This window comes from Barbus barbus (genome assembly GCF_936440315.1).
Source record: "Barbus barbus genome assembly, chromosome: 13".
NCBI classification, from domain to species: Eukaryota; Metazoa; Chordata; class Actinopteri; order Cypriniformes; family Cyprinidae; genus Barbus; species Barbus barbus.
In genome coordinates, this window is record NC_136741.1 from 29801648 (window position 1) to 29825732 (window position 24085).

At 40.6% G+C, this 24085-nt stretch overlaps 2 protein-coding genes across 4 annotated transcripts; both read right to left on the reverse strand.

Annotated features, from left to right (window-relative positions):
- LOC306879325 (troponin I, slow skeletal muscle-like) lies at nucleotides 1-12113 on the reverse strand. 3 transcript variants are annotated; one of them, XM_079432162.1, is made up of 8 exons: nucleotides 11927-12113; nucleotides 10808-10839; nucleotides 9792-9833; nucleotides 9457-9588; nucleotides 9191-9280; nucleotides 2151-2327; nucleotides 1921-2048; nucleotides 1-1779 (listed from the first exon to the last, which is right to left on the reverse strand). In XM_079432162.1, exons 3-7 carry the CDS (start codon nucleotides 9798-9800, stop codon nucleotides 1956-1958), a joined length of 501 nt encoding a protein of 166 aa, XP_079288288.1. In that variant the 5' UTR covers nucleotides 9801-9833; nucleotides 10808-10839; nucleotides 11927-12113; the 3' UTR covers nucleotides 1-1779; nucleotides 1921-1955. The 3 variants fall into 3 exon arrangements, with proteins under 3 accessions (XP_079288288.1, XP_079288290.1, XP_079288289.1); XM_079432164.1 differs by having other exon boundaries at nucleotides 1039-1779; nucleotides 9792-10015; nucleotides 10812-10839; nucleotides 11927-11999; XM_079432163.1 differs by lacking the exon at nucleotides 11927-12113 and adding an exon at nucleotides 10961-11127 and having other exon boundaries at nucleotides 1039-1779.
- A 5744-nt stretch (nucleotides 12114-17857) lies between these two features.
- LOC306879252 (cysteine and glycine-rich protein 1-like) lies at nucleotides 17858-22865 on the reverse strand. The gene is made up of 6 exons (XM_079432041.1): nucleotides 22788-22865; nucleotides 22186-22295; nucleotides 19385-19553; nucleotides 19179-19308; nucleotides 18734-18827; nucleotides 17858-18143 (listed from the first exon to the last, which is right to left on the reverse strand). Exons 2-6 carry the CDS (start codon nucleotides 22292-22294, stop codon nucleotides 18067-18069), a joined length of 579 nt encoding a protein of 192 aa, XP_079288167.1. The 5' UTR covers nucleotide 22295; nucleotides 22788-22865; the 3' UTR covers nucleotides 17858-18066.
- Nucleotides 22866-24085: the final 1220 nt, after the last annotated feature.

Consider the following 24085-nt stretch of genomic DNA (forward strand, 5'->3'; position numbering starts at 1 on the left):
ATAATAATTTTATCCCAAAAAGATTCATACTTAAAAATATATGTAATTGCAATCTCATCCTAATAAGAAGACATCATAACATAGTGTTATAGTATATACAATATATTATATGCAATTAAAAATGAGATAACATTACTTTTAAGAACTGACAGTATAATATCAACACCGATAGAGAGACTGTCGTCCTGTCCTCACATGCTCGTTCAAGAAGAAACACTCTATAACTGACCTGCTCTTAAAACATGTTATTTGCTAAGTCGCTGGATAAAAGAAAGATGAATGAAGAAACTCGGCACAATGAATGCAGAACTGTACTGAGTTGGAAGCACTATTCAGACACGTAATCCAGTACTAGAATAAAACTTCATTATGTTCTAGTGAATACAGAGGTAATGGAAGGGACACAAAGGCAGATCTTTCAGTCATGTGACTGAACACGGGTGAATGTCACAAAAATGCATTGCAACTTTCTCCACTCGTTGGTCAATCATGAAATGTTTCGCCTTTCGACACCGTGACATTGTGTGCACTTCAAGTTAGCCTCAGTTACTGGTTTTGTTGGTCTTCTACAGCTGGTTATGTGTTTGGACATGTTTTGGATGAATGGCTTTGGCCTTGCTTTTTATGCAGTTTTTCGTTTCAAGTATGACTTATTAAGAAGCTTTTTATAGATCACTGGGAATTATTTGTTTTCAGTGCATACCTAAGAATAAAAACTCTTCACTGGTTCTTTAAACTGGGCGATTTATAGTTGAGTTGTTTTATGGATCTTCATAAACGTAATTTCCATCACAAGAATACTATACCTTTTGGCTTCTATTACTACTAATGATCATTGATTAGTAAATTAACGTACATGCATTTGGCAGATGCTTTTATCCAAAGAGACTTGCATTGCATTCAAGGTACCCATTTACCATTAATCAGTTCTTGTTTTTCCCGGGGAATCAAACCCATGACCTTGTGGTTGCTGGCACCATGCTGTACTGTTTAAGCTACAGGTAAGCTATTAAATAAATAAAGATCAAATAGTGTATAAGTAAATAAATCTAGATTGTTTGTTTATTTTAATACAATAAGTTCTACCTAGTAAATACTGCCCTCTAGCAGCTTGTAAGTGTAGGAGCATCAGTTTCTTGGAGGCCTGTTGGTTTTACTGATAGTCTTCATCTTTACTCGTATTCAAGATGAAATTAGATTCTATTAAATATTTTGAGATAATACAATCCTTTGTATTGACTGTCATGCAGTGACATCAACTTTTGACTGGTAAAATGAGAGATATACAGCTAAACCAATGAATTAGTCACTTTGGCCTTATCAGCACATACTGTTTTCCTGTACAGACACACCATATGCACGTATAAGTCAGGATTCATCATTTTATAAAGCAGAAAGGAGTACTGAATTTACCATTTATTTGCTTATCATTTCATTTTATTAGTCATTTTCTCCTCTGGTTTAGTCCTTACCAAAAGTTTGTCTATAAAAAACATTCTAATGAAATTATAAATCTTGATATCTGCAAATTACACAATTTATTTACAGTACAATGTTGATGACACTTTTCACATGAACTTTAATCATTTCTGGCAATTTTATCACAGAGCTTTTAATTTGACGTGTTTATTGAACACACTGACAAATCACTTGGTATTTTATAAGTATGTATCAATTCCTGTTTCTTAGTTTATTTCATATGTATTTGAAGCTTTTGAAGCACATTAACAAAATGAGGGATGTTTTTTTTATCTTTGTAGTTCGGCACATCCTGATTTCCTGCGGAAAAAAGACACAAAAAAATAAGTCTTTGTTGTAAGTTCAGTAACAATAACAGCAACCAATAACACATGTAAGAGTTAAAAAAGATGTGTATTAGGAAAGTAAATATTCATGTCCACTAGGTTCTCTTGTACACACTTGCATGTTGGCAGATGTTGATTGCATTGACTTGTTTACTGTGCTGCATCAAACATTTTCTTCCTTCCTTCCATTCCAGACATGGCCTCCACATTTTTCCTCCAGTCACTGACCTCCACTGTCTTTTCCTACAAACACAAATGCAGAACAGAATTATGTCACAATACAGGTGTGAGTAACCTTAAGTCTTTAATTTCAGCCAAGATGGACACTATCGACCCCCAGCCCACCTTCTCTGTGTCTTCCTTCTTGACAGACTTGAGGTTTGCTCTCAGGTCCATGGACACCTTGTGTTTGGAGCCCAGCAGAGAGCGCAGGATGGCGTCAGCCGAGACTCGGACTCTCCTCAGGCTGGGTCGCTTGAATTTGCCTCTCAGGTCCAGGACTTTGATGTTCAGGTCCTTGATCTGCAGCAGGTTTGTTTAAAAGATTCATCCTTTGCTACTTATTATTGAGCAATTGGTTCTAGTATGAATATGATGTAATGTTCTTACACAATACCACAGTTCTACCTGATTAACATTACTGTGTTATTTTGGTATTATGAAAGATCCTGAACAGGCGCGACACAATAAAAGCAATTAGTGGGGTTTTTTTTTTTTTTTTTAAGGCATTTGCAATGATTCTTTTTTTTCGTAAAATTTTCTATTGTTGTTTATTTTTATATTTTTAAATTAAATGTGATTCATCTTGGAATGTTGGAAAAAATGTTACATTCTACAGATAAAATGAATGGGAAAAATGGTTCCACAACCAACGTTGAATAACTAGGCACTCACTGTTGTGCTCTGTGAAATATTACATCAGTTCTGATTTAGTAAATATGTTGGATAGTGTTTTTGCTTTTAATATGTATTGGCAAATGAATACTGGAAACGTCTCGGTTACGTATGTAACCCTCGTTCCCTGAAGGAGGGAACGGAGACGTAACGTCAGTGTGACTGACTAATGGGAACTCGCTCGAGAGCCCAATCATCTTCGAGTGTTAACAAAACAAGCCAATGACAGTTGGCGTGCGTGTTTCGCCACGCGCACCCCGCCCCGCAGTGCGGGTATAAAAGGAGAGCGCGTGCAAACGCACATCAGTTTTTCGCTGAGGAGCCGAGACTGTGTGCCCCGGCCGTACAGCGGTGGTACAGCAACTATGGCGACGGGACGTTACGTCTCCGTTCCCTCCTTCAGGGAACGAGGGTTACATACGTAACCGAGACGTTCCCTATCAGTCAGTCACGTTCGACGTAACGTCAGTGTGACTGACTAATGGGATCCCTTGGAAAACGCCACTATTGCTGACCCCCTCCAGTGCCCTGCGGAAGCCGGCAAGTCCCCCCACACCAGTTGGGGTGGAAGATAGGACAAGGCTTAGGCAGGGATGACAGCCACTGCTGTTCCGTACAGTGGGTATGGATAACACTGGGAAAGCGTACCACAAGTAGGGGAACGCTACGGAAGCCACATCCTGCGTAAGGAGGTACCACGTGGCAATTACACATATGGACTGACCAAGGGCAGTACTACATATGGAAGTCTCTGAGGTAGACTCAGCCAGCCTGGGGTGAGATAACAACACAGCAGAGACGGCAGAAGGTCTCTGCCAGGGAAAGACACGGGCTCACCGTGAGGGGAACCGTACCGTGGAAGAATACACATGTGGGACCACCCGAAGGGGAATCACTACACACGGGCACCTAGCCCAGCACAAGGGCTGACCTTGGGCAAACACACGAGTGCTGGACCTGGCGTCTGGCGTTCCGCCACGCCTGACTGCCGAGGGTGCGGGAGGAACTTCAACAGGGTTCGCCATGGGGAACTGAACTGAGAAGCAACAAAGCGCACGTATCCGGTCCGTAGAGGGGAATGGCGCAGCAAGCGGGATTGACACCGAGCAGTGTCCCAGTGCTACTGGCCGTCTGAGCCAAGTACACGGGAGGACACGGGCTCTACACGGAGATTATAAAATCTCGCAAACGTGTTAGGTGCCGCCCAGCCGGCAGCTCTACAAATGTCTGCTATCGAGGCGCCCCGCGCCAACGCCCAAGAGGAAGCAATGGCTCTTGTAGAGTGTGCTCTCACACCGAGGGGGCACGGTAAGCGCCGGGCCTGATAGGCCAAGACTATAGCCTCGACTATCCAATGGGCAAGTCTTTGTTTGGAGACAGCCTTCCCCTTCTGCTGTCCCCCGAAGCAGACGAAGAGCTGGTCTGAGGTCCTGAAGCTCTGCGTGCGGTCCACGTAAGTGCACAAAGCGCGGACGGGACAAAGCAGAGCAATGGCTGGGTCTGCCTCCTCCCGGGGCAGCGCTTGCAAGTTCACCACCTGATCCCTGAAGGGTGTGGTGGGAACTTTGGGCACATAACCAGGCCGGGGTCTCAGGACAACGTGAGAGTCATCCGGCCCGAATTCTAGGCACGAATCGTCGACCGAAAATGCCTGCAGGTCCCCTACCCTCTTGACCGAGGCCAATGCAGTGAGGAGTGCTGTCTTCAACGACAGAAACTTAAGCTCTACTAACTGCAGAGGCTCAAAGGGCTCCTCCCTCAAGGCCAACAGGACCAAGGGGAGATCCCAAGAGGGTACCAGATGAGGGCGCGGAGGATTTAACCTCCTCGCCCCTCTGAGGAACCTGACGACCAAGTCGTGCTTCCCTACAGACTTACCGTCTACTGCATCGTGATGTGCGGCAATAGCGGCGACATACACTTTGAGGGTGGAGGGAGACAGCCTTCGCTCCAACCCATCTTGCAGGAAAGAAAGCACGACCGCGATCGGGCATCCCCGGGGGTCTTCCCGGCGGGAAGAACACCAATCGACGAACAGGTTCCACTTCAGCCTGTAAGCGTGTCTTGTAGACGGGGCTCTAGCTGAAGTGATTGTGTTTACTACCGATGGAGGTAGCCCACCTAGAACCTCCGCGTCCCGTCCAAGGACCATACGTGGAGATTCCACAAGTCTGGACGCGGGTGCCAGAGGGTGCCCCCTCTCTGAGAAAGGAGATCCCTCCTCAGAGGAATTTGCCAAGGAGGGGCTGTCGCGAGGAGCATGAGTTCTGGGAACCAAGTCCGACTGGGCCAGTACGGCGCCACCAAGAGGACCTGCTCCTCGTCCTCCCTGACTTTGCACAGGGTCTGCGCGAGAAGGCTCACTGGGGGAAACGCATATTTGCGTAGGCCCCGAGGCCAGCTGTGTGCCAGCGCGTCCGTGCCGAGGGTACCCTCGGACAGGGAGTAAAACATTTGGCAGTGGGACGTGTCCGGGGAGGCAAACAGGTCTACCTGAGCGTCCCCGAAGTGTCTCCAAATCAGCTGGACTACCTCGGGGTGGAGTCGCCATTCTCCCGGAAGGGCGGGCTGACGTGAGAGCTCGTCGGCTGCACGATTGAGCTCGCCAGGGATATGAACGGCGCGAAGCGACCTCAGATGCTTCTGACTCCAAAGGAGAAGATGGCGAGCGAGTTGCGACAGGCGACGGGAGCGTAGACCACCCTGGTGGTTGATGTACGCAACGGTCGCAGTGTTGTCCGTACGGACCAGTACATGCTTGTCGTGTAGCAGCCCTTTGAAGCGGCGCAGCGCAAGCCATACTGCTAGCAACTCGAGGCAATTGACATGCCACTGCAACCGGGACCCTGTCCAGAGCCCTGCAGCTGCACGCCCGTTGCACATGGCTCCCCAGCCCATGGCAGAGGCATCTGTTGAGACAACAATGTGCCTGGATACTTGCACTAGGGGAACTCCTGCCCGAAGAAAAGCAAGATCCGACCACGGGCCGAAGGTCTGACGGCAGGACGGGGTAACTGAGACCCGGTAAGTGCCGTGTCGCCATGCCCATCTCGGGACCCGGTCGTGAAGCCAATGCTGAAGCGGTCTCATATGAAGCAACCCGAGCGGCGTGACAGCGGCTGCGGATGCCATATGCCCCAGGAGCCTCTGAAAGTGTTTCAGTGGAGCCGCTGTCTTGCGCTGGAAAGACTCCAGGCAGTTCAGCATCGACTGAGCACGCTCTACTGAGAGACGTGCTGTGAGGTTGACCGAGTCCAACTCCATACCGAGAAAAGAGATCCTCTGCACAGGGGAGAGTTTGCTCTTTTCCCAGTTGACCCGAAGCCCCATCCGGCTGAGGTGGCCAAGCACCGTGTCCCTGTGATCGCACAACAGTGCTCGAGACTGGGCCAGTATGAGCCAGTCGTCGAGGTAGTTGAGAACGCGAATGCCTGCTTCCCTTAATGGAACAAGGGCTGCCTCCACGACCTTGGTGAAGACACGAGGCGACAGGGATAGCCCGAAGGGGAGGACTTTGTACTGATATGCTCGTCCTTCGAACGCAAAGCGGAGAAACGGTCTGTGTCGAGGCAGGATTGAGACATGAAAGTACGCGTCCTTCAGGTCGATCGCTGCGAACCAATCGAACGGACGGATGCATTGAAAAATGCGTCTTTGCGTCAACATCCTGAACGGGAGCTTGTGAAGGGCCCGGTTCAGGACGCGCAGGTCCAAGATTGGTCGTAACCCACCGCCTTTCTTGGGTACAATGAAGTACGGGCTGTAAAACCCCGACTTCATCTCGGCTGGAGGGACCGGCTCTATCGCGTCCTTCGCCAGCAGGACCGCGACTTCCGCACGCAAGAGAGGGGCATCCTTGCTCAACACAGAGGTGAACCGAACGCCCCTGAACTTGGGGGGACGCCGGGCGAACTGAATCGCGTAGCCAAGTCTGATGGTTCTCATGAGCCAGCGAGACAGCCTGGGGAGCGCTAGCCAGGCCCCCAGAAACCGTACAAGCGGGACCAAGGGAGCCACGGACGTACCCACGGCGGGGCAGCGAAGTGGAGCGCAGGGGCCCGCCTCGGAAGGCAGTGCGTTCCGAAGTGGGGTCTGAGTGTGCAGTGCGACACTTACCTGGCTCCAAGGCTGAGCAGGGGGCGCGGGAGAAGGCATCGCGTCCTCGGACCGGACCCTGCTGCTCATAGGCGAAAGGAGAGGGGGACGGGAGTGTGGAGACGGGGTCTCGTGCACTGCCATCCTCGCCCTCTTGGGACCCGGAGAAAAAGGAAACTGCTCTTTTTTTGAGGTTTTGGGTACCACTGGCTGGAGAGCCAGTGGCGGAACAGAATAAAAAGGGAACAAAAGATTCTCCACCCGGCCCTCCTCCGGGGGAAGGAGTGGTGCAGTCACCATCTCCTGAAGAGCAGGATCCAGAGACTCCGGGTCGCCCGTCTCAGGGCCGCCGCTTGCCCTGGCGCTTCACAGATTTGGCAGGGGCAGAGACGGGCTGCGCCGCTTTCCTGCGGCCAGCTCCACGCTGCGGCCGTTGTGAAGGCTGCTGCTGGGGCCGAGCTGGAGCGGAGGTGGAGGCCGCAGGAGGGCGCCCTCGGCGACGAGCAGACGGAGGAGCTGCAGCCGGCGGTGGGGTGGAGACAGCAGCGGACCGCCGGGGCAGGATGTGTCGAAACGCCTCTGTCTGCTGCTGTGCGGCGGAGAACTGTTGGGCAAAGCCCTCCACCGCTTCGCCGAATAGGCCGGCCTGGGAGATCGGGGCGTCTAAGAAACGGTGTTTGTCAGACTCCCTCATATCCGCCAAGGTCAGCCATAAGTGGCGCTCCTGGACCACCAACGTGGACATCGTCTGACCCAGGGCCCGCGCCGTGACTTTCGTCGCCCGTAGGGCAAGGTCCGTCGCTGTGCGCAGTTCCTGCAATCCGGCTGGGTCAGCACCACCCTCGTGCAACTGCTTTAACGCCTTGGCCTGGTGGACTTGCAGGAGGGCCATGGCGTGCAGGGCGGAAGCGGCCTGTCCAGCAGCACTGTAAGCCTTGGCCGTCAGAGCGGACGAGAACTTACAGGCCCTGGACGGAAGGCGTGGATTACCCCTCCAGGCGGCAGCGCCCTGCGGGCAGAGCTGCATTGCAATGGCGCGCTCAACTGGGGGGATCTCCACATACCCTTGGGCCGCCCCACCGTCGAGGGTGGTGAGGACGGAGGAGGCACTAGGTCTGTTTCGGGCAGAAAAAGGTGCCCTCCAAGACCTAGTCACCTCCTCATGCACTTCCGGGAAGAATGGAACCGGAGGCGGTTGCCTGCGATCGGCCTGCGCCCCCAGGAACCAATCGTCCAGCCTTGAGCGTTCGGGAGAAGGAGGAGGCCTCCAGTGCAGCCCGATGCTCTCAGCGGCCCGGGAAAGCATAGCAGTCAGTTCTGGATCTGACTCGGTCAACGCCACTCTTCCTGATGGAGGCAGCGCAGCCGAATCATCATCTCCAGAACCTAGCTCATCCCCCGATGCAGTGACCGACATCCTGTCATCTGCTGGAGCTCCGAACGAGATGCTGGGCCCCGCCCTGTCCGAGGACTCCACAAACTCGTCCGGAAACCCCAGACGGTGCGATGCGCTAGAGGAGTGAGAGGCCCGCGGAGACGCACTCGACGGGGAAGCTCTCACTGTGATCCTCAAGTCACCCTGACCATGAGCCGAAGTAGCCCTCCGAGAACCGGAGGAACTAGAACGGGGCATGGCAAGGGGGATACCCCCCCGCTTGACGAGGAGGTATCTGGAGCGCAGCATCGCGATGGTCATGTTCCCACACAGAGAACATGAGTCATCCACGAGCGCTGCCTCAGCGTGCTGAAAGCCCAAGCACGAGACACAGCGATCGTGACCATCAGATGAAGCCAGGAAACGGCCACATCCAGAAACACACGAGCGGGAAGCCATCTTTAAAAAGACGCCCGTCGCTCGTGGAGCTCTTTCAGAATTTGCTCTTTTTTGAAAGAAATTCTCTTTTAGAAAAAGTGTTGAAGCGCCCAGGAGAGGTCGCAGCGCGACCGCAGAATGAGAGCTGCAGCACGCCGAGATGAAGCAGCAGCACTGGATCGCAACCTCCGCTGACGCGCCGTAACACCAACACTCGTCAAGCTGTCTTGTACACTCTCGGAGATTCGCAGCAAGGCTCGGCTCCGAAGCGAAAAGCTGATGTGCGTTTGCACGCGCTCTCCTTTTATACCCGCACTGCGGGGCGGGGTGCGCGTGGCGAAACACGCACGCCAACTGTCATTGGCTTGTTTTGTTAACACTCGAAGATGATTGGGCTCTCGAGCGAGTTCCCATTAGTCAGTCACACTGACGTTACGTCGAACGTGACTGACTGATAGGGAACTTGTTATTTCATGTCTGGTTCAGGAAGTTGCTGTGATTATGAATGGCCATGGCTTTCATTTTCCTACAGACATGGTGCGTTGTTGACTGAGCTGTATAAAGAGCTAAACTGTTTCTTTACTTCTCTTGTGTTGTGAAGCACTTTAGCCTCGATATCGTAGCGTTCCTCGTCCACCACGTCGATTTTAGCGTGTAGTTCCTGACACAGCTCCTGATAGAGAGAACAAATAGAATGGTTCTTAAATAGCACTTTTGGGATACTATAGTTTCCAAAAACATGGTTTTCCATGTTATCATTTTTGGTAATATCATGGTACTTTTTGTAAGGGATTTATGTATATTAATATCAGTAGTATGAGAGTGTTTTGTGAGTTGTGGATGATGTACCTGAAGCTCAGCGAAAGACAAGCCACTCGTCTGTAGCGGAGGAGCTTTCTCATCCAGATATCTCTCCTTCTCTGCCTCTTTATCTACCAGCTCCTGCTCTAAATCATCCTTTGCTTTAGCTACCATAAGACTCTGATGAACACATAGACAGGCACACTTTATGATCTAATATATGCTAGGAGTAAATCAATATAATAAGCTTATTGAAAGCACTTTCTTAATTTTTGATGCTTGCTAAATATCGCTTTATTACATTGTTTGAGCAACCCCCCAAAACATTTTACATTTTGTACAGGAAACACTACTCATGTTATTTTAAGAAAATGCAGTTGTACCTTAAGCATCAGCTTGCGAGATGCAGAGATCTTGGACTTTTTCTGTCAAATTTAAAATGAGCATTGGTTATATAGAGCAAACTTTATTTATGCTATCATATACTATCATTCTCACATCAAAATATTATTTGTTATGGTTACAGTATATTAGTTTGCTGGTATTGTAGATCAGAAAAAAAGTATTGAAAAAGTGGCAGTGATGGCCTGTCACTCTCACCTCTTGCCTGCAAAATAATAAAAACACACAATTAGATCATAACATATGATTTGTATTAATAACAAAGCTTTTAGTTTTAAGGCATACAATGATGTCCAAAAGTCTAAGACCACAGAAGGAAATTATTTTACTTAGCATTCCTCAAATTAATAATTTTTTTTTATAATATTATAGTGATTTTTATAATAAAGTAATTAGAGTGAAAAGAATTTGATGCACTGTAAATAATTTGGAGTACGTTTTACAAGAAAATAATAATAAAATTAATAATGAACGTAATTATTTGTCTAATTTAAATATGTTTTACATTTGTTTTACCATTTAAAGGTGTCATGTTAAAGTTAATGTGTGACTGCATTTCTTTATTTTCTTTATATTATTTGTTAAATTTACAAGCAGTTTCTGAGTGAAAATTGGAAATTCTACACCAATTGTTTTTTTTTCTTCAGTTTTTATCCCTCTTTTTAATTACTTAAGACGACATGAACCAAACCTGATTGTCCAAGTTATTTGGAATAAATTGAGAATCAAGAAGCAAAACAAATTATTTCATTAATTATTTATTCATTTGATTATTAAAAAGTGACCCAGAAATAGTGTAGAAACTTTTTTTTTTATTCAATGTGGTCAAATGATTATTGGGTTCCTTTGTATTCACAGACTCCTAATCGGCCTTCATTAATACTGAGGCTTTGAGTAAAGACAACACAGCCGGTAAATCCAAGAATAGAGAACATTTGTCGAGAGAGCCATAAGACGTCTAAGATGACGAACAACAGAAAGCAGAGACACAATATACTCACTCGGGCATCTTTACAATGGCGATTCAACCTAGGAGATAAAAATAAAGGCATTTGTTTCCAAAGGGCAGGAGCATTGGGAGAATCTTCAAGGGGCTCAAGTATCAGACAGCTTTTCCAGATTCAGACGTGCTAATCAGATGCCATTATACCTCTGTTTACTGAAACAGCAGCAGCCTCACGTATTTGGCTCTTGAAATCATTGCGGTAATGAAATGTCGACCATTCAGGTGTTGCTTTTTAAAATAAATGAACTGCTGGTAATTAAATGATTTGGCGTCTGTTCTGCATCTGTTAACCACTTCAAAGTCCTGACAGTGGCCGCACACACATGAAGTGGACCCATAGGAAAAAAGGTGTTGGCAGAGGCCTATCGTGGCGCGGTGTAACTATGCCGCACAGATAACAATCCCAGCTTTCTCCAGCCCATATCCACTTGCAATGCACCATAAATAGACCCGCACCAGAGCTGCAACCCAGCCCAAGTTTCCGCTCAATGATGTTAAACCGGTCTAGAGCACTTACAAAAACAAATACGGTAAATTACGCAATAAAATGAAAGAGCATATCATCATAAATCTGGAACTGGATAGGTTTATTGACCCGAACGCCAAAGGTGGTTTCCAAAGTAATGTTTTTATAATTTCCACTGAGGTTTAAACTGAGGTTTTATGCATCTCAGTACTGGAAGGCCAAAAGTAAACGTTTGAGTCAGCTTGATAAAGGGGTTATTTTTTAATTAAATATCTGAGAGATAAAATCAAAGTGATTTGGGAGACGGAGAAAGATTATAAATCATAATCCATTATAAAGCACTTTTGTAAATAAAATAGATAAAATGAAAGGAAAGAGTAATATTCACCACAGATATTGACATCTCTCTAAATAAGTTGAGCAACATGGGTTTTTCCAATGACAATTTCTTGAACCGTTACATTTGATGACAGTAATATTGAATATTTGGTTACACATTTGGCAATATTAACAGATATTGAGAAGGAAATGTCCATGCAGTATTCGGATTAAAAAAAAAAAATTGGTTTATTCTTCTTAGATATTAAGAAAAATGCAATGCAAGCTAACTTTCCTTGACATGGAAGCAAACTGAATGAACTTACCTTGCGGTGCTCAGATGGGTAAAGAAGTGATGCTCTAGAACAATGCCTCTCTTTTTTAAGACACCCTCTTATTGTTCATCCTCGCATGTTACTGGATGATATTATTAGCACACACACACACACACACACACACACACACAAAGCTTTTATCCAGCACTTGTGGAGGGCTGTTGTTGATAGGCCTTGTGCGGCTCTTATCAGCCCGTTAGACAGCTGTGGATTGTGGTTCCTCATGATGCTTCAGGCCAATTTAGCTTACTAGAAGATAAAACTGTTTCATTTAAAGACATTTCCATTGATCTTTTTAACATGTCCACAATAAGGTATCTTAATATCTCTATTTTTTCTCTGAGACAGCATTGAGAGCAAATCTTCTCCTGAGAAAAAGCCTCTAGTAATCCATGGGTTTTGGAAGAGATCTCAACAAAGTCTTCCTTTGGTTTTATCGGTCTGTTTATGTCTGTTTAACAATTAGCTTTAGGGATCAACTTTACTTCACGTGTATCAGTTTTGTTGTATTTGTAAGATCGTTTTAAGCACAACTTTCTCAGATGTTTCTCTTCAGAACATCTACACTGTACAAATAATTTTTGAAGTTGTAAATAAAGATAATTGGAGTGTGTTTTACAATAAAATAATATTTTAGTATTTCTACATTAAAAGTTTCACATTTTACTTCAGTTTCTTACTTGTGAAATTTAAATTAATAAATATTTCTAAATGAAAATTGTTTCTGAAAATTGTACATTTTACACAGTTTTCACTCAGAAATTACACTTAAATTTCACAGATAATTACAAATAACTGACAAGGACCACATTGTATTAAACATTTAATTTTGAGATAAAAAGACCGAAATAGTATTTTCTTGTAAAAAAAAAAATACGTCAGCAATCCTTGTTTTATTAACTGTACAGCTTTGAAAAACGTTATGTAACTGAATGTACTTTTATAGCTCCAAACACTGCAAAAAAAAAACAAAAGTTGAGCCAACTTAAAATTTTAAAGCAACCAGCTTCAGGAGATTTTTGAGTTTTCTCAACTTGTTGTTTTAAGTTTGTACAACAAAAAGTTGACAATCTCCTACAAAAATAAGTTGTGTGAACTCAAAAAATCAGCTGAATCTGTTGATCTTATTTATTTATGTTTTTCTGAAGGAAACATCTAAAAGGAAGTTGATACTTAAATGAAGCATAACTGAGAAATAAAGGCAGTTTCATGAGATATAAAATAGAAACCTTTGAGCATTAAAATGTTCATTTGGTTTCTCAGAAGATGAACATTATCTTTCATAATCTGTTGGTCAATAACAATTTGCTTTAGGGATAAACTTTACTTCATGGGTATCAGTTTTGCCTTTTGTATAATAATTTTTGCATTTATATAATCATTTTAAACACATTAAATCTGCTGCCTCTGGGATGCTTCTCCTGAGAAAAAGACTGGAGTGTTTGGGAATAAATCTCAACAATGTCTCAAACTGGCCAAGAATCCAAAGTCTGCAGTCAAATACCAGCTATTTGAAACATATCTCATTAATTAATAATTTTTCTAAAATCAATTTATCTGCTATCTATATTACTTTTATAGCCACAAACTTACTGTATGATAACTATTGATCTCATTTGATTTAGTTTTTCTATATAAGAACAACCTTCGAGAATTAAAGTCTTCCTTTGAGTTTTGCGTAAGATTAATATTATCTCTCATAAGCCTGTTTTATCAGTTTGCTTTAGGGGTAAACTTTACTTCTTAGGTATCATTTGTGCCTGCGATGGGCATGAGATGTTTGTGAGATGATTTTTTTTTTATTCTGTCACATTGATTTGCTGTATGTTTCCTCAGTGGAACCATGATCTGTATTTGACCCTGTGTCTGATTAAAATATTATCTGTAGAGAGATTATGACAGGAATGTAAAGTTGCCCATACATCGGCATAGCTAAACATAGAGCAGTTAGGCAGCTGTTAACGCCACTCTGGTGTTTGTGAGATACTAAAAGCTATTTTGATGTCTCGAGATAAATGCATGCATGCAATGCTTTTATCTGCGCTTAGGTTTTGCTGGCTTTCTCCAGGTGTACTTTGCAGATATGCAACATCCTTCCAGGTATCATAGTCACAGAGATTACCGGCTTTATCAGGCCTTGTTGAAGTCCATTATAAGTGATAAAATATTCACTGAATTTGCATTCTTGCTTGTTTTTGTCTCTGTAACCACTAATCATGTTACCAAACTCTCTCTGGTTGTGGAAAGCATTCGAACAATGCCGTTTCTTGGCTGTATTGTGTTTGTGTGGGTGTGTAGATGTGTATTTTGGCATTGCTTTCTCTTATCTGCATGTCGACTCGGGCATCATTTCCAGGACCTGCTTCCTGAGAGACATATAATATAAGATCTTCCACAATGCAGGTATTGTAACATGACTCAGATGCTGTTATTGTGTCAGAAGGGCGTCCCAGTATCATCTGCAGCGTTGCTAGCTGTAGAGAGCTCTAGAAGGGTCAGTCTGCGGGTAACACCTGTCCTGTTTACTCTCATGATGGGCTCTGCTGGATTTGGTTCTTGGCTGATGTAGATGCTGCATGTCGGTCCGTATTTAGAGCCGCTGTTGATATTGAACATTGGTGTGAGAGGATTAAGCATCATTTAATAGGTGCACGTGTTATTTATTGCCTATAGAGGATTTTTTGTCATGGCTTTTATGTGTGATGAAGACTGGAGCTAGTCACACTTTTTCCAGGGTGGGTTTATTTATCAGTCACTTTTTTGTATATACACAAAAACCTTAAAGTATTGGCTACAGAAATTATTGATAATTTCCATATAACAGTGACCAGCAAAAAAAAAAAAAAGATACTGTTTGATTACCTCTTGATGGCAGGGCATGTTGTCACATTATATGAAGTATAAGATATTGATGTTGATTTGAGAAAAATACCTTTTTAGAAATATGAAAAAGGAATTAAAAAATAAACATGTATTTTGAATGTACTATAGGTTCTTTTATGAGCTTTTAGCAGACTTTTTGCTAAACATACATAAGTCATTTTATTGAAGGGGACCTATTATGCTCCTTTTTACAAGATGTAAAATAAGTCTCTGATATCCCCAGAGTGTGTGTGTGAAGTTTTAGCTCAAAATTGCCACTTTTAGGGTATGCGCCAAAAAGTGCTGTATTTGAGTGTGTTGCTTTAATGCAAATGAGCTGTTGCTCCCGGAGAAGAGGGCGGAGCTTCAAGATCTCCAGCTCCTCATTAGCAGTTCTAGCCTTTGCAAATAAACATTTCACTAATAGCACAAGCCTGTTATCTTTACAGAAAACATACTCTGTTTAAAAGTCAGTCATCTGATTGTACTGTGCATAATACATTTGTGTTTGTGAATTACACAGACGGGGCGGGATAAAAATAACAACATAGCTGGTCTCATGGTCACAAACTTTATAAGTCCCACTCATGATGAAGAGCTCAACAAACTGAAGCGATCGACTCCCATTGCTTTCATATGCTACTTTTAACCACCACATTCCTATTCACGATCATTCATGAAGACAGCAGCAGTGAAAACAGACAGAGACGATGGCAGCTTTAGCCTGACAGAGTGCCAAGAAGCTCTTTCAGAAGGGCAATTTGGAAAACAAACGCATGATACTTACTTTGTCTGGAGCTGACGTTCACGCACGAAGCGTTGGTATTGATCCCTACATGTATTGGGGACTTTACTGATTTATTCCGGGACATTTCCTTAGACAATGAAACTTAACCACAGTGTCCTCAGCGGCTCAGATGGAGGGAGTCTACGGAGACTCCTATGTTCGTTAGTGCATCCCAAAACTAGGGATGGGCATTTTCCAAAAATTTTGCATTCGAATATTCGGGCTCATAAAAAAAACGAATATTCGAATATTTGTTTATTTAAATGAGAAATGAGTTATTTTTAATTATCCAGTTTTTGTCATGATTTCTGAACAGGCTTATGATTAGCTTATGATAAGTTATATCGCAAGGTTTTATTTTGGTTGAAAAGGTGTAAACAACAACAAATACATTTAAAAAAGCATTCAAGATCAAGCAACGGAAAAATCAAGCAGATTGTTGAAATTACAGTAGCCTACAGAATGTACATATGCTCGAGTCAGCCTATATTTATTGTGTTTAAATTGTTTCACGTATTAATTCTGAGAGAAACAATAATATCCACATGCTAGGATGAACGTTTTTTCCTCAGTCTGATAACAATAAGAATGCACTGACAAAGATAACAGTTTCTTAGCACTTTGTGTTAAATCACTCTTCCTCGAGAAAACTTTATATATGTCTGCAGATAATTTCACAATCAGATAAACTCTATTCTCGGCTCAATCGGAGTACAGCTGCGCTCACCTGCAGTCCCCTCGGTGACGTGAACAGAGGGAGAATCTGAAACTGCTCGTTCTGAGAGGCTGTTTATGATTTTTTTTAGATTATAAATAAATGAGTGGGTGTATTTTTAACATTATAGGCTGGTTGTTTTCACACAACTGTGTTCAAGCCTTATAAAAGTGATTTTTGCATAATAGGTCCCCTTTAATGTTCAAATAATGTAGTTGTTTTTATAAAAATATATAATAGAAATGTATCAAATATTATATGTGCAATATTATATATTTATTAAATATATTAATATTTATGAAATTAATATTTCTAAAATAATATAATATTAAATTAATTTTAAATGATAAAATTGTATCATATAAAACACTTTTGACAACTTAATATGAATGTGTTTTAAAGTTTAAAAAGACAAAATATATCAGTTTTTCACCTGAAGAAATTTGACTTTTTTCCTCAAAATCACATCTTTGCAGACATGAAGACCTTCCCTGTGTGACAACTAGCCCCAGTCTCTTCTGCTGTAGTTTAATAGAATCATTCTTCACTCTGGGTCATTCTTAAAAATTCAGACCTCCAGGCAGACAATTATCCCCTGGTTTTTATAAACTGTTGAGCACTTGTAAAAACACAGGCCAGACTCATGCATGTGTGTAGAGAGTGGAAAAACTTTTAGATCCGCCCATTTGTATCTTATTGACCAAAGAAAAATATGCAAATTGTTAATTGAAAACACGTGGAATTCATAATGTCACCAAAATTTTCAATTGTGTTTTCACTAGCAGAATAAAATGTGGCACCATCTGGTGGTAGTTTTATACTTCTTCAGTGAGAAATAATGGTTTCAGTTCAGCTCAATTCATTTTAACATATCTTTTTGACTCATTATTAATTCAAACTTACAAAAGTTGCCTTTTTTTTTTACATTAAATAATATATGAATGTAGTATTAAATGCTCAAAAATGAAAAACTCACTAAATTAAACAGTAGTGAGGTCATGTGACCTTGACTCAAAACCATACTTCATTGCTATGTAATGTGTATTTCTGCATAATGTATTGATTCACAAAGTATTTCTAGACAATAGTAGGCATAAACTTGGCAGTAGCAGTACACTATTGTATTCTTAGTATAGCTAGTGTTTTTGCTTCTGGCAGATATTCAATTGATGACGGTGGGAATGGCCTTCTGTTTCCTGCAGCAGCTGCTCTGAGACCAGCTTTGTTTCTTCGTTTTCATTGTTTAATTCTGAGTTTGTTAGATGAAAGCGTTACGGTCTCTGTGATGGTGTGAGTCTGTGGTCTCATTAGATCAGGCCCGTGACAGGCTCAGAGACATAAACACGCTTTGTTCTCATCACACTTGTGTTTTTGATGTGTGTGTGATGTCATGGACAAAACAAGCCAGTCATCTGAGCGCGCATTCAATGCCGCATTCAAACCGCGTCTGTTTACAAACAGTCGTATTTGGTCCAATTATAATTGCATTCTTGCATTGTTAGTTATCATAGCATAATGCATGGAATAGCTCAGTCAGAGAAAATAATAAATCCCAGTAAACGTAAAAAATAACCCAGTTTTATTATTGCAAAAATGTCAGTTGATAATATTATTTTGGATTTCACAATAAAACTGTTTATTGGATTTAGTACAAACTGAGCGCCAAATTAGGCACTGCACTTACATGTGTGTATAACATTTATCAACCATGTTTCTCGTGAAAGTGACCAGTCTGTCCTTCTGGGTTCACCGACGTCAGCTGTATTTCTACTGAGCGTGAGCCAGAGCACCAGCTCCCTGACCAAAGCCAAAGCCCTTCGGTCCAAAGTTTTTAGCATAGCACCCTATATAAATAGAAATATGTAAGTATAAATAATAAAATAAATAATATTATTATATAGCATGATATACATTTATTATATATACTAATTATAACATGTATTTTATAATATACTAATTATTTTATCAATTAAATTGAAATACTCTATATTTTATGAATATTAAGCATAATAGTAAATATAAATAATACAGTGTTATTATAAATATAAATACAGATTAAATAAATAACAGTATTATCAATAAAAATGTAAATATTCGATTAAAATAAATAAATAAATATTAAATATAATATTAAATTTAAATAATATTAAAATGTTGCTATGAATATAAATTATATAGAGACATATTAAATAAATAACATTATTATTAACATAAGTTTAAATATTCTGTTAATATAGAAATGTTATTAGAAATATTAATTATAAATATTATAAATAGCATATATGTTATTCTAAATATAAATGATATAAATACACATTACATTATTACGAATATAAATGTAAATGTTCTTTATTGTTTATATTTCTGAACAAATCCTGAATATCTTAATATTACATAAGCATACACACCTGTATGCATGATATTTGATACTGACCTTTACAGTAAATCTCTCCGTCTTTATCTGCTAGAGTAGTGGACTCCAGACTCTTTCCACACTTTGCACATCTGAAGCAGCTCTTATGCCAAGACTAAAGGAGATGAAAAGTGATGCCCCAAAATGTCATTTGACATAGTTTGTTTTTAATGTCATGTCTTGCTGGTTGGCTGTATATAAAACATCAGACATGTTGGGATTGGCAGTGATTTGTCAGGTTGCAGCATTTCTTGGCTTTCATATGAGGGCAGGTGAGGACACTGTGTTGTTATGTTTGCAATTGCATTGTTTGTCACAGTCGACTTGATAATGAGACTGTTTTGGCAACCAAGCCAAAACAATCAGTAAAATTAATACATAGTTGGGTTAACCAGTTTGATAAGGTGATAAGCCCAGGGCAAAGTGAGAGTATCTCCACAAGTCTAGTCAAGAAAAACGAACTCACGTTTCCCCCTCCAACCACCTTCTCTGCCGCGTACACAGCGCTTCCACAGCGAGGGCAAACGTCCGAACCGCCGAGCTTCTGTGCAAACTTTGACGGGTTGGGGTTGTTGGTTGGACGATGGGATGTTTGTCTGTGCGACAGATACAGACCGGCTACTTTAATGCATATTGGTAAAGACACAATGCAAATGAAAACATCCTACTAACCCAGCCGGTTTGATTCCCAGAACTTCGCCTGTGTCCATGCTGAGGGTTCCAGCTCCTCCACCGAAGCCGTAGCCTTTTGGGCCGTATTTCTTGCCATAGCAGGACTTGCAGTAGATCTCGTCCTGATGCACGGCTACTGTTGTGCTGTCCAGATTCTTTCTGCACACCACTGCAGTCAACATAGATGTACATGCATCTATGCATTAGACAATTTGCTTTGTAGATAATGTTGCACTTCAGAGCAAAATAAATGCTAGCTTTTTCATATAGCACAGACTTCTAATTCTCTCAGAAATCTAATTCTCCCTGATCTTTAGACATAAAAGCTCATTCCCATACACAAATGTAATTTATGTAGATAATATATTACATTTCCTTATATGACATGTATTATCATATGAAGTAAAAACATATGAAATCTATTAGTTGGAACAATTTTATGCATTAATATAAATTTTCATCCCATAAATATACGTATGTTCATTTATGTGTAATACATTTTTGGACATATATGTCATATACATGAAAACATGTCAATACAAGTTGATGCTATGTAAAACTAAAAGCATTAAAATTAAAAGTTTTTAAAAATATATTACAAGAACATAAACATACATATTGCAACATACAAGTTGCATATAGAGTCACTTGCATATAAGTAATATCACTCTTGATTTAGGGCAATATGTGTTATATAGCCTATTACTTTTTCATATGGGTTGTACCATAAAACAATTTTAGAATTCAAAACATTTTTGTTCATTAAAAAAAGCAGGTTTTATTGAAACCAAACTACCAAAATGACTTGTTTTGTATTTCCAGTAGCTGTTTATTTTCAGCTGTGAATGTCTCAGTGGAGCAAATCAAGTCAAATACACTTTTGTTCACAATGCACATTGTTTCAAAGCAGCTTTACAAAAAATCATGATGTTAATGTTTATATTGCTTTAATATCTTCTTGCCTGACAGTTGCATTTAGCAGATTACAGCTGGGTGATATATAGTTTACATTTAGCAACTATACAAACATTCGAGCAGATGAGATTCGCTATACAGTATCACCATATGCGAGTATACTGTACATACATACACATCCAAATTTATATAAAGAGCTGGGCTTTAAAAGAGTTACATTTGAAACACAGATGCAATTTTCTATATAGTATACTTCTTCAGTCATGTCATAAGTAACAGTGAATTTGAGGAGAAATGTGTGAGTCCATATTTAGATATCTGAATTTTGAAGCAAACATTTGTGTCTCTGCTAATCTGAGCACAGTTTGAGACTCTGAGAGCTCGTCTGAAACTCTAGTGGATGCAACTGAGTACTTTTTCTCTGGAGAAGCATCTGGAAAAAAACTGAGGTATTAAAAACACTTTATACACATACAGTCTCCCTATTGTTTGGTGACATAATAACTTTTGGTGCATCATCAATATAAGTGTGTCTGCGAGTGTCATCTACACATAAACATCCATTTGTTCCACAGATCTGTAGTCAGATGCAGATGATGTGCAGCCATAAAAGGCAGACGAATCCACTGGGATGTTCATTCGTACAACACCTAATATGGATATGCTGAAAGATTTACTCGCTGCTCATTTCCAAACTCATGCCAGCTTTCCGCTCTGAGGACTTATGTCATTAGTTCAGAAGCACAAACTACTGCTAATGATCCAACGGTTATTACGTTACTTACTACAATAACTAGAACTAAAACCGAAATCAAAATGTATGAAAACACAATAAATGTAGTTAAGAAAAGCAAAAATGACAACAATAAAATTACTAAAACTTTCTAAAATAAAATGGAAAATTAAAATATATATATATTTATAAATAAAAACTAGTATCTCAATATTAAAAGAACATGAATGAAGAGTCATTCATAAGCACAAACTGCTATTAATTATCTATGTGTACAATTCAGGGTTATTATAGTTAACTAAAACTAAAACCATACAAAAAAAGTTACTTGGAATAAAATAAATAAAAGATACAAAACTTTCATTTTTAACTTCATGTACTACAATAACTAAAATAAAACAATAAATTAATAAAAAACTAAATAGGTATATTTAAGAAAAAAATATATAAAAATGACTGAACTTTTAGGAAACTTGAAAGAATTGAAAAGAAATATGAAAAATGTAAAAATAAAAAATAATTCAAAATAATAATAAAAACTAGTATCTCAATAATACTAAATAAATACTGGTACAGTTAAGCAAGCAATTAAATAAATGTAATAAATTAGATTTTTTTTGTGTGTTTGTTTGTTTTGGGGGGGGGGGGGGGCTTTTTAGGACAAAAATCATGAATGCGATCCACTGGCAGTCATTTTAGAGATTTGTGCCCAAAGAAGAACAAGCTATATAACAAAATAAAAATATCCTCTGGGCTGGCATCATGCTATCACATTCACAGCTGACTGTTTTGTCCAAAAACAATATATATTATATTTTCCATGCTATATATGAACATCTGCATGAATAATTTCCCATTTTCCAGGTTAACACCCTCTCTCTGCAGGACTAACCCTCACCACCCATTTCCACACAGAGTATCTCATGCTCACATGCACATCCTTTCTGCTTAAAATACTCCATTAGAGCACTGAAGGTGTCAGGTGAATGTGTGTATCGATATGTGTCTGTCTCTAATAGATTTCCCCGCTTTAGCTTGAGCATCTGCTCCCATCTCTCACGTTAGTTCACATATTGTGATATGAGCATCAGTCACAGACAGAGTTACAGCAGGTCTCTGGTCAGCTGTGTGTGTGTGTGTGTGTGTGACTTACTGCACAGAAAGCAGGACTTGTGGAAGCTTTGTCCTTCACACTGAACCTCCTCTGCGAAATACACCGTCTTCTTACAGCAGCCACACTTGTTTCCTCCTCCCAGCGGCATCCTGACAGTATCAATGCATGCAGACATTAAAACATGCATGAATTACTTCACAAATGCATCAGGCTTTATCTCATTTGCATTTACATTTGCATATTATTTTTACAATTTCTGCTTGTGTTTTCACAGTTTCAACTCAATTCTTTTTATGTGAAGATATTTTGACTGGATAAAAGATCATTTCTCATTGCCATTGTTTTTAAAGTACAATCAAATGACTACATGCTGGTTAATACACTGTGAGCTAACATGAACAACAAAGAATTGTATTTTTATTAACTAGCATAAACTAAGATAGAGTTGGTAGTTCATTTTAGCAAATGTATTAACTAACATAAACAAATGGGAGCTTGTTGTAAAGTTATATACTCTATATAGTGTTATATACTCTATACAGACTACATCTGATATCAAACCTGGATAAAGGGGTCAAGACGCAGTGTTTCCCACTGTTACGAAAACATTAGTTTATGGAGAGTGATAGTAAAGCTCTTACCTGCAGTGAGAGTTAGTCACTAGAAGAGAGAGTCTGGAGTGTTCAGATGAGTCCAGAGAGGATGAGAGACTGATGTAGAGAGGAGAAGCGGGAGGGAAACAGATGCAGAACACGACAGAGAGAGAGAGAGAGAGAGAGAGAGAGAGAGTCATTTCTAACCCATCTGGCCCTTCTCAAATCACTATTTGACAGTGATTTATGTCTATTATGTTATAGATTGTTAGGTGGCCATAGCATGTTGATGATTTTTACTACTATATGTATCTAGCATCAATTTACTATGGCCAACTAAGAATTAGTAGTCAATGTACATCTCTTATTAAATCTTTAACAGTTGATTTACCATACAAACTAGAATCACCATGAATCAGTTTGTATTTACCATGCAGACTATGTCTGTTATTTTCAGAACTGTAATGCTTGCAGTAAGACATGCAGTGTGTTGTAGTGACCCGTGAAATGCTTGCACGTGTGTTTTGACCTTAAACGGTGTTTGTTAGGAGAACTGGAGTCCCTCACCCTCCTCCTTTCAAACACAACGAAACACATCTGGACCTGCTGGAGAGCAAAACTCGTCAGGAAATGAGAAGTGGAAGAAAGTCAGCTAGTTAGTTAGCTGGTTAAGACATAAAGCATATTAGTTAGTTGGTTAGGGAATCAAGCTGGGGTGCATTTCCCAAAAGCATTGTTAGCCAACTATGGTTGCAGGTTAGTTAGGAAATAAAGTAGATAAGTTAGTTGAGAAATAAAGCTACACTGTAAAAAATTTTTTTTCAAAAAGTTGTTTCAACTTAACAATTTGTTACCCCTCTGACTTAAAATTTTTAGTTTAGTCAACTTGAAATTTTAAGATACTCAATGTTCATTTAAGGGACAACTGGAATATTTTAGTTGACTAAACTAAAAATTTTAAGTCAGCGGGGGTAACAAATTATTTTAAGATGAAACAATTTTTATTTTTTTTACAGTGATTACAGCAGTTAGCTACAGCCCCCAAATTTGGCATTCAAGGCACTGTTGACTTAAGTTGACTTAACTTAAAAAAAAATTGAGGCCTTAAAATTATTAAGTAATTAATAATAAGAAAAGTATAAGTTAAGTGAATTGTCAATTGTCACAACTTTTAAAAAATATATATTATTTACTTTTATTTATTTAATTTTAAGGCAACTTATTTTTTTATATATTTTTTTAAGTTAAGCCAGCATCACTTTAGATGTTTAGCTTTTTAGTTAGTTGTTAAGAGATAAAGCAGGTTAGTTAGCAGGTTTTTTTTTTAGAAAGTGCTTGTTGTTTGC

Excerpts from the sequence above, each read along its gene's own strand:
- LOC306879325 (XM_079432162.1), bottom strand. Across the intron at positions 9,281-9,456 it reads TGTCTTTCGCTGAGCTTCAG|GAGCTGTGTCAGGAACTACA; the intron begins GTACATCATCCA and ends TCTCTCTATCAG. Across the intron at positions 2,049-2,150 it reads AGAAGGAAGACACAGAGAAG|GAAAAGACAGTGGAGGTCAG; the intron begins GTGGGCTGGGGG and ends TTGTGTTTGTAG.
- LOC306879252 (XM_079432041.1), bottom strand. The coding sequence starts at position 22,294 with ATGCCGCTGGGAGGAGGAAACAAGTGTGGCTGCTGTAAGAAGACGGTG. Across the intron at positions 19,554-22,185 it reads CAAGTCCTGCTTTCTGTGCA|TGGTGTGCAGAAAGAATCTG; the intron begins GTAAGTCACACA and ends TGTTGACTGCAG. Across the intron at positions 19,309-19,384 it reads CTGGGAATCAAACCGGCTGG|ACAAACATCCCATCGTCCAA; the intron begins GTTAGTAGGATG and ends TCTGTCGCACAG.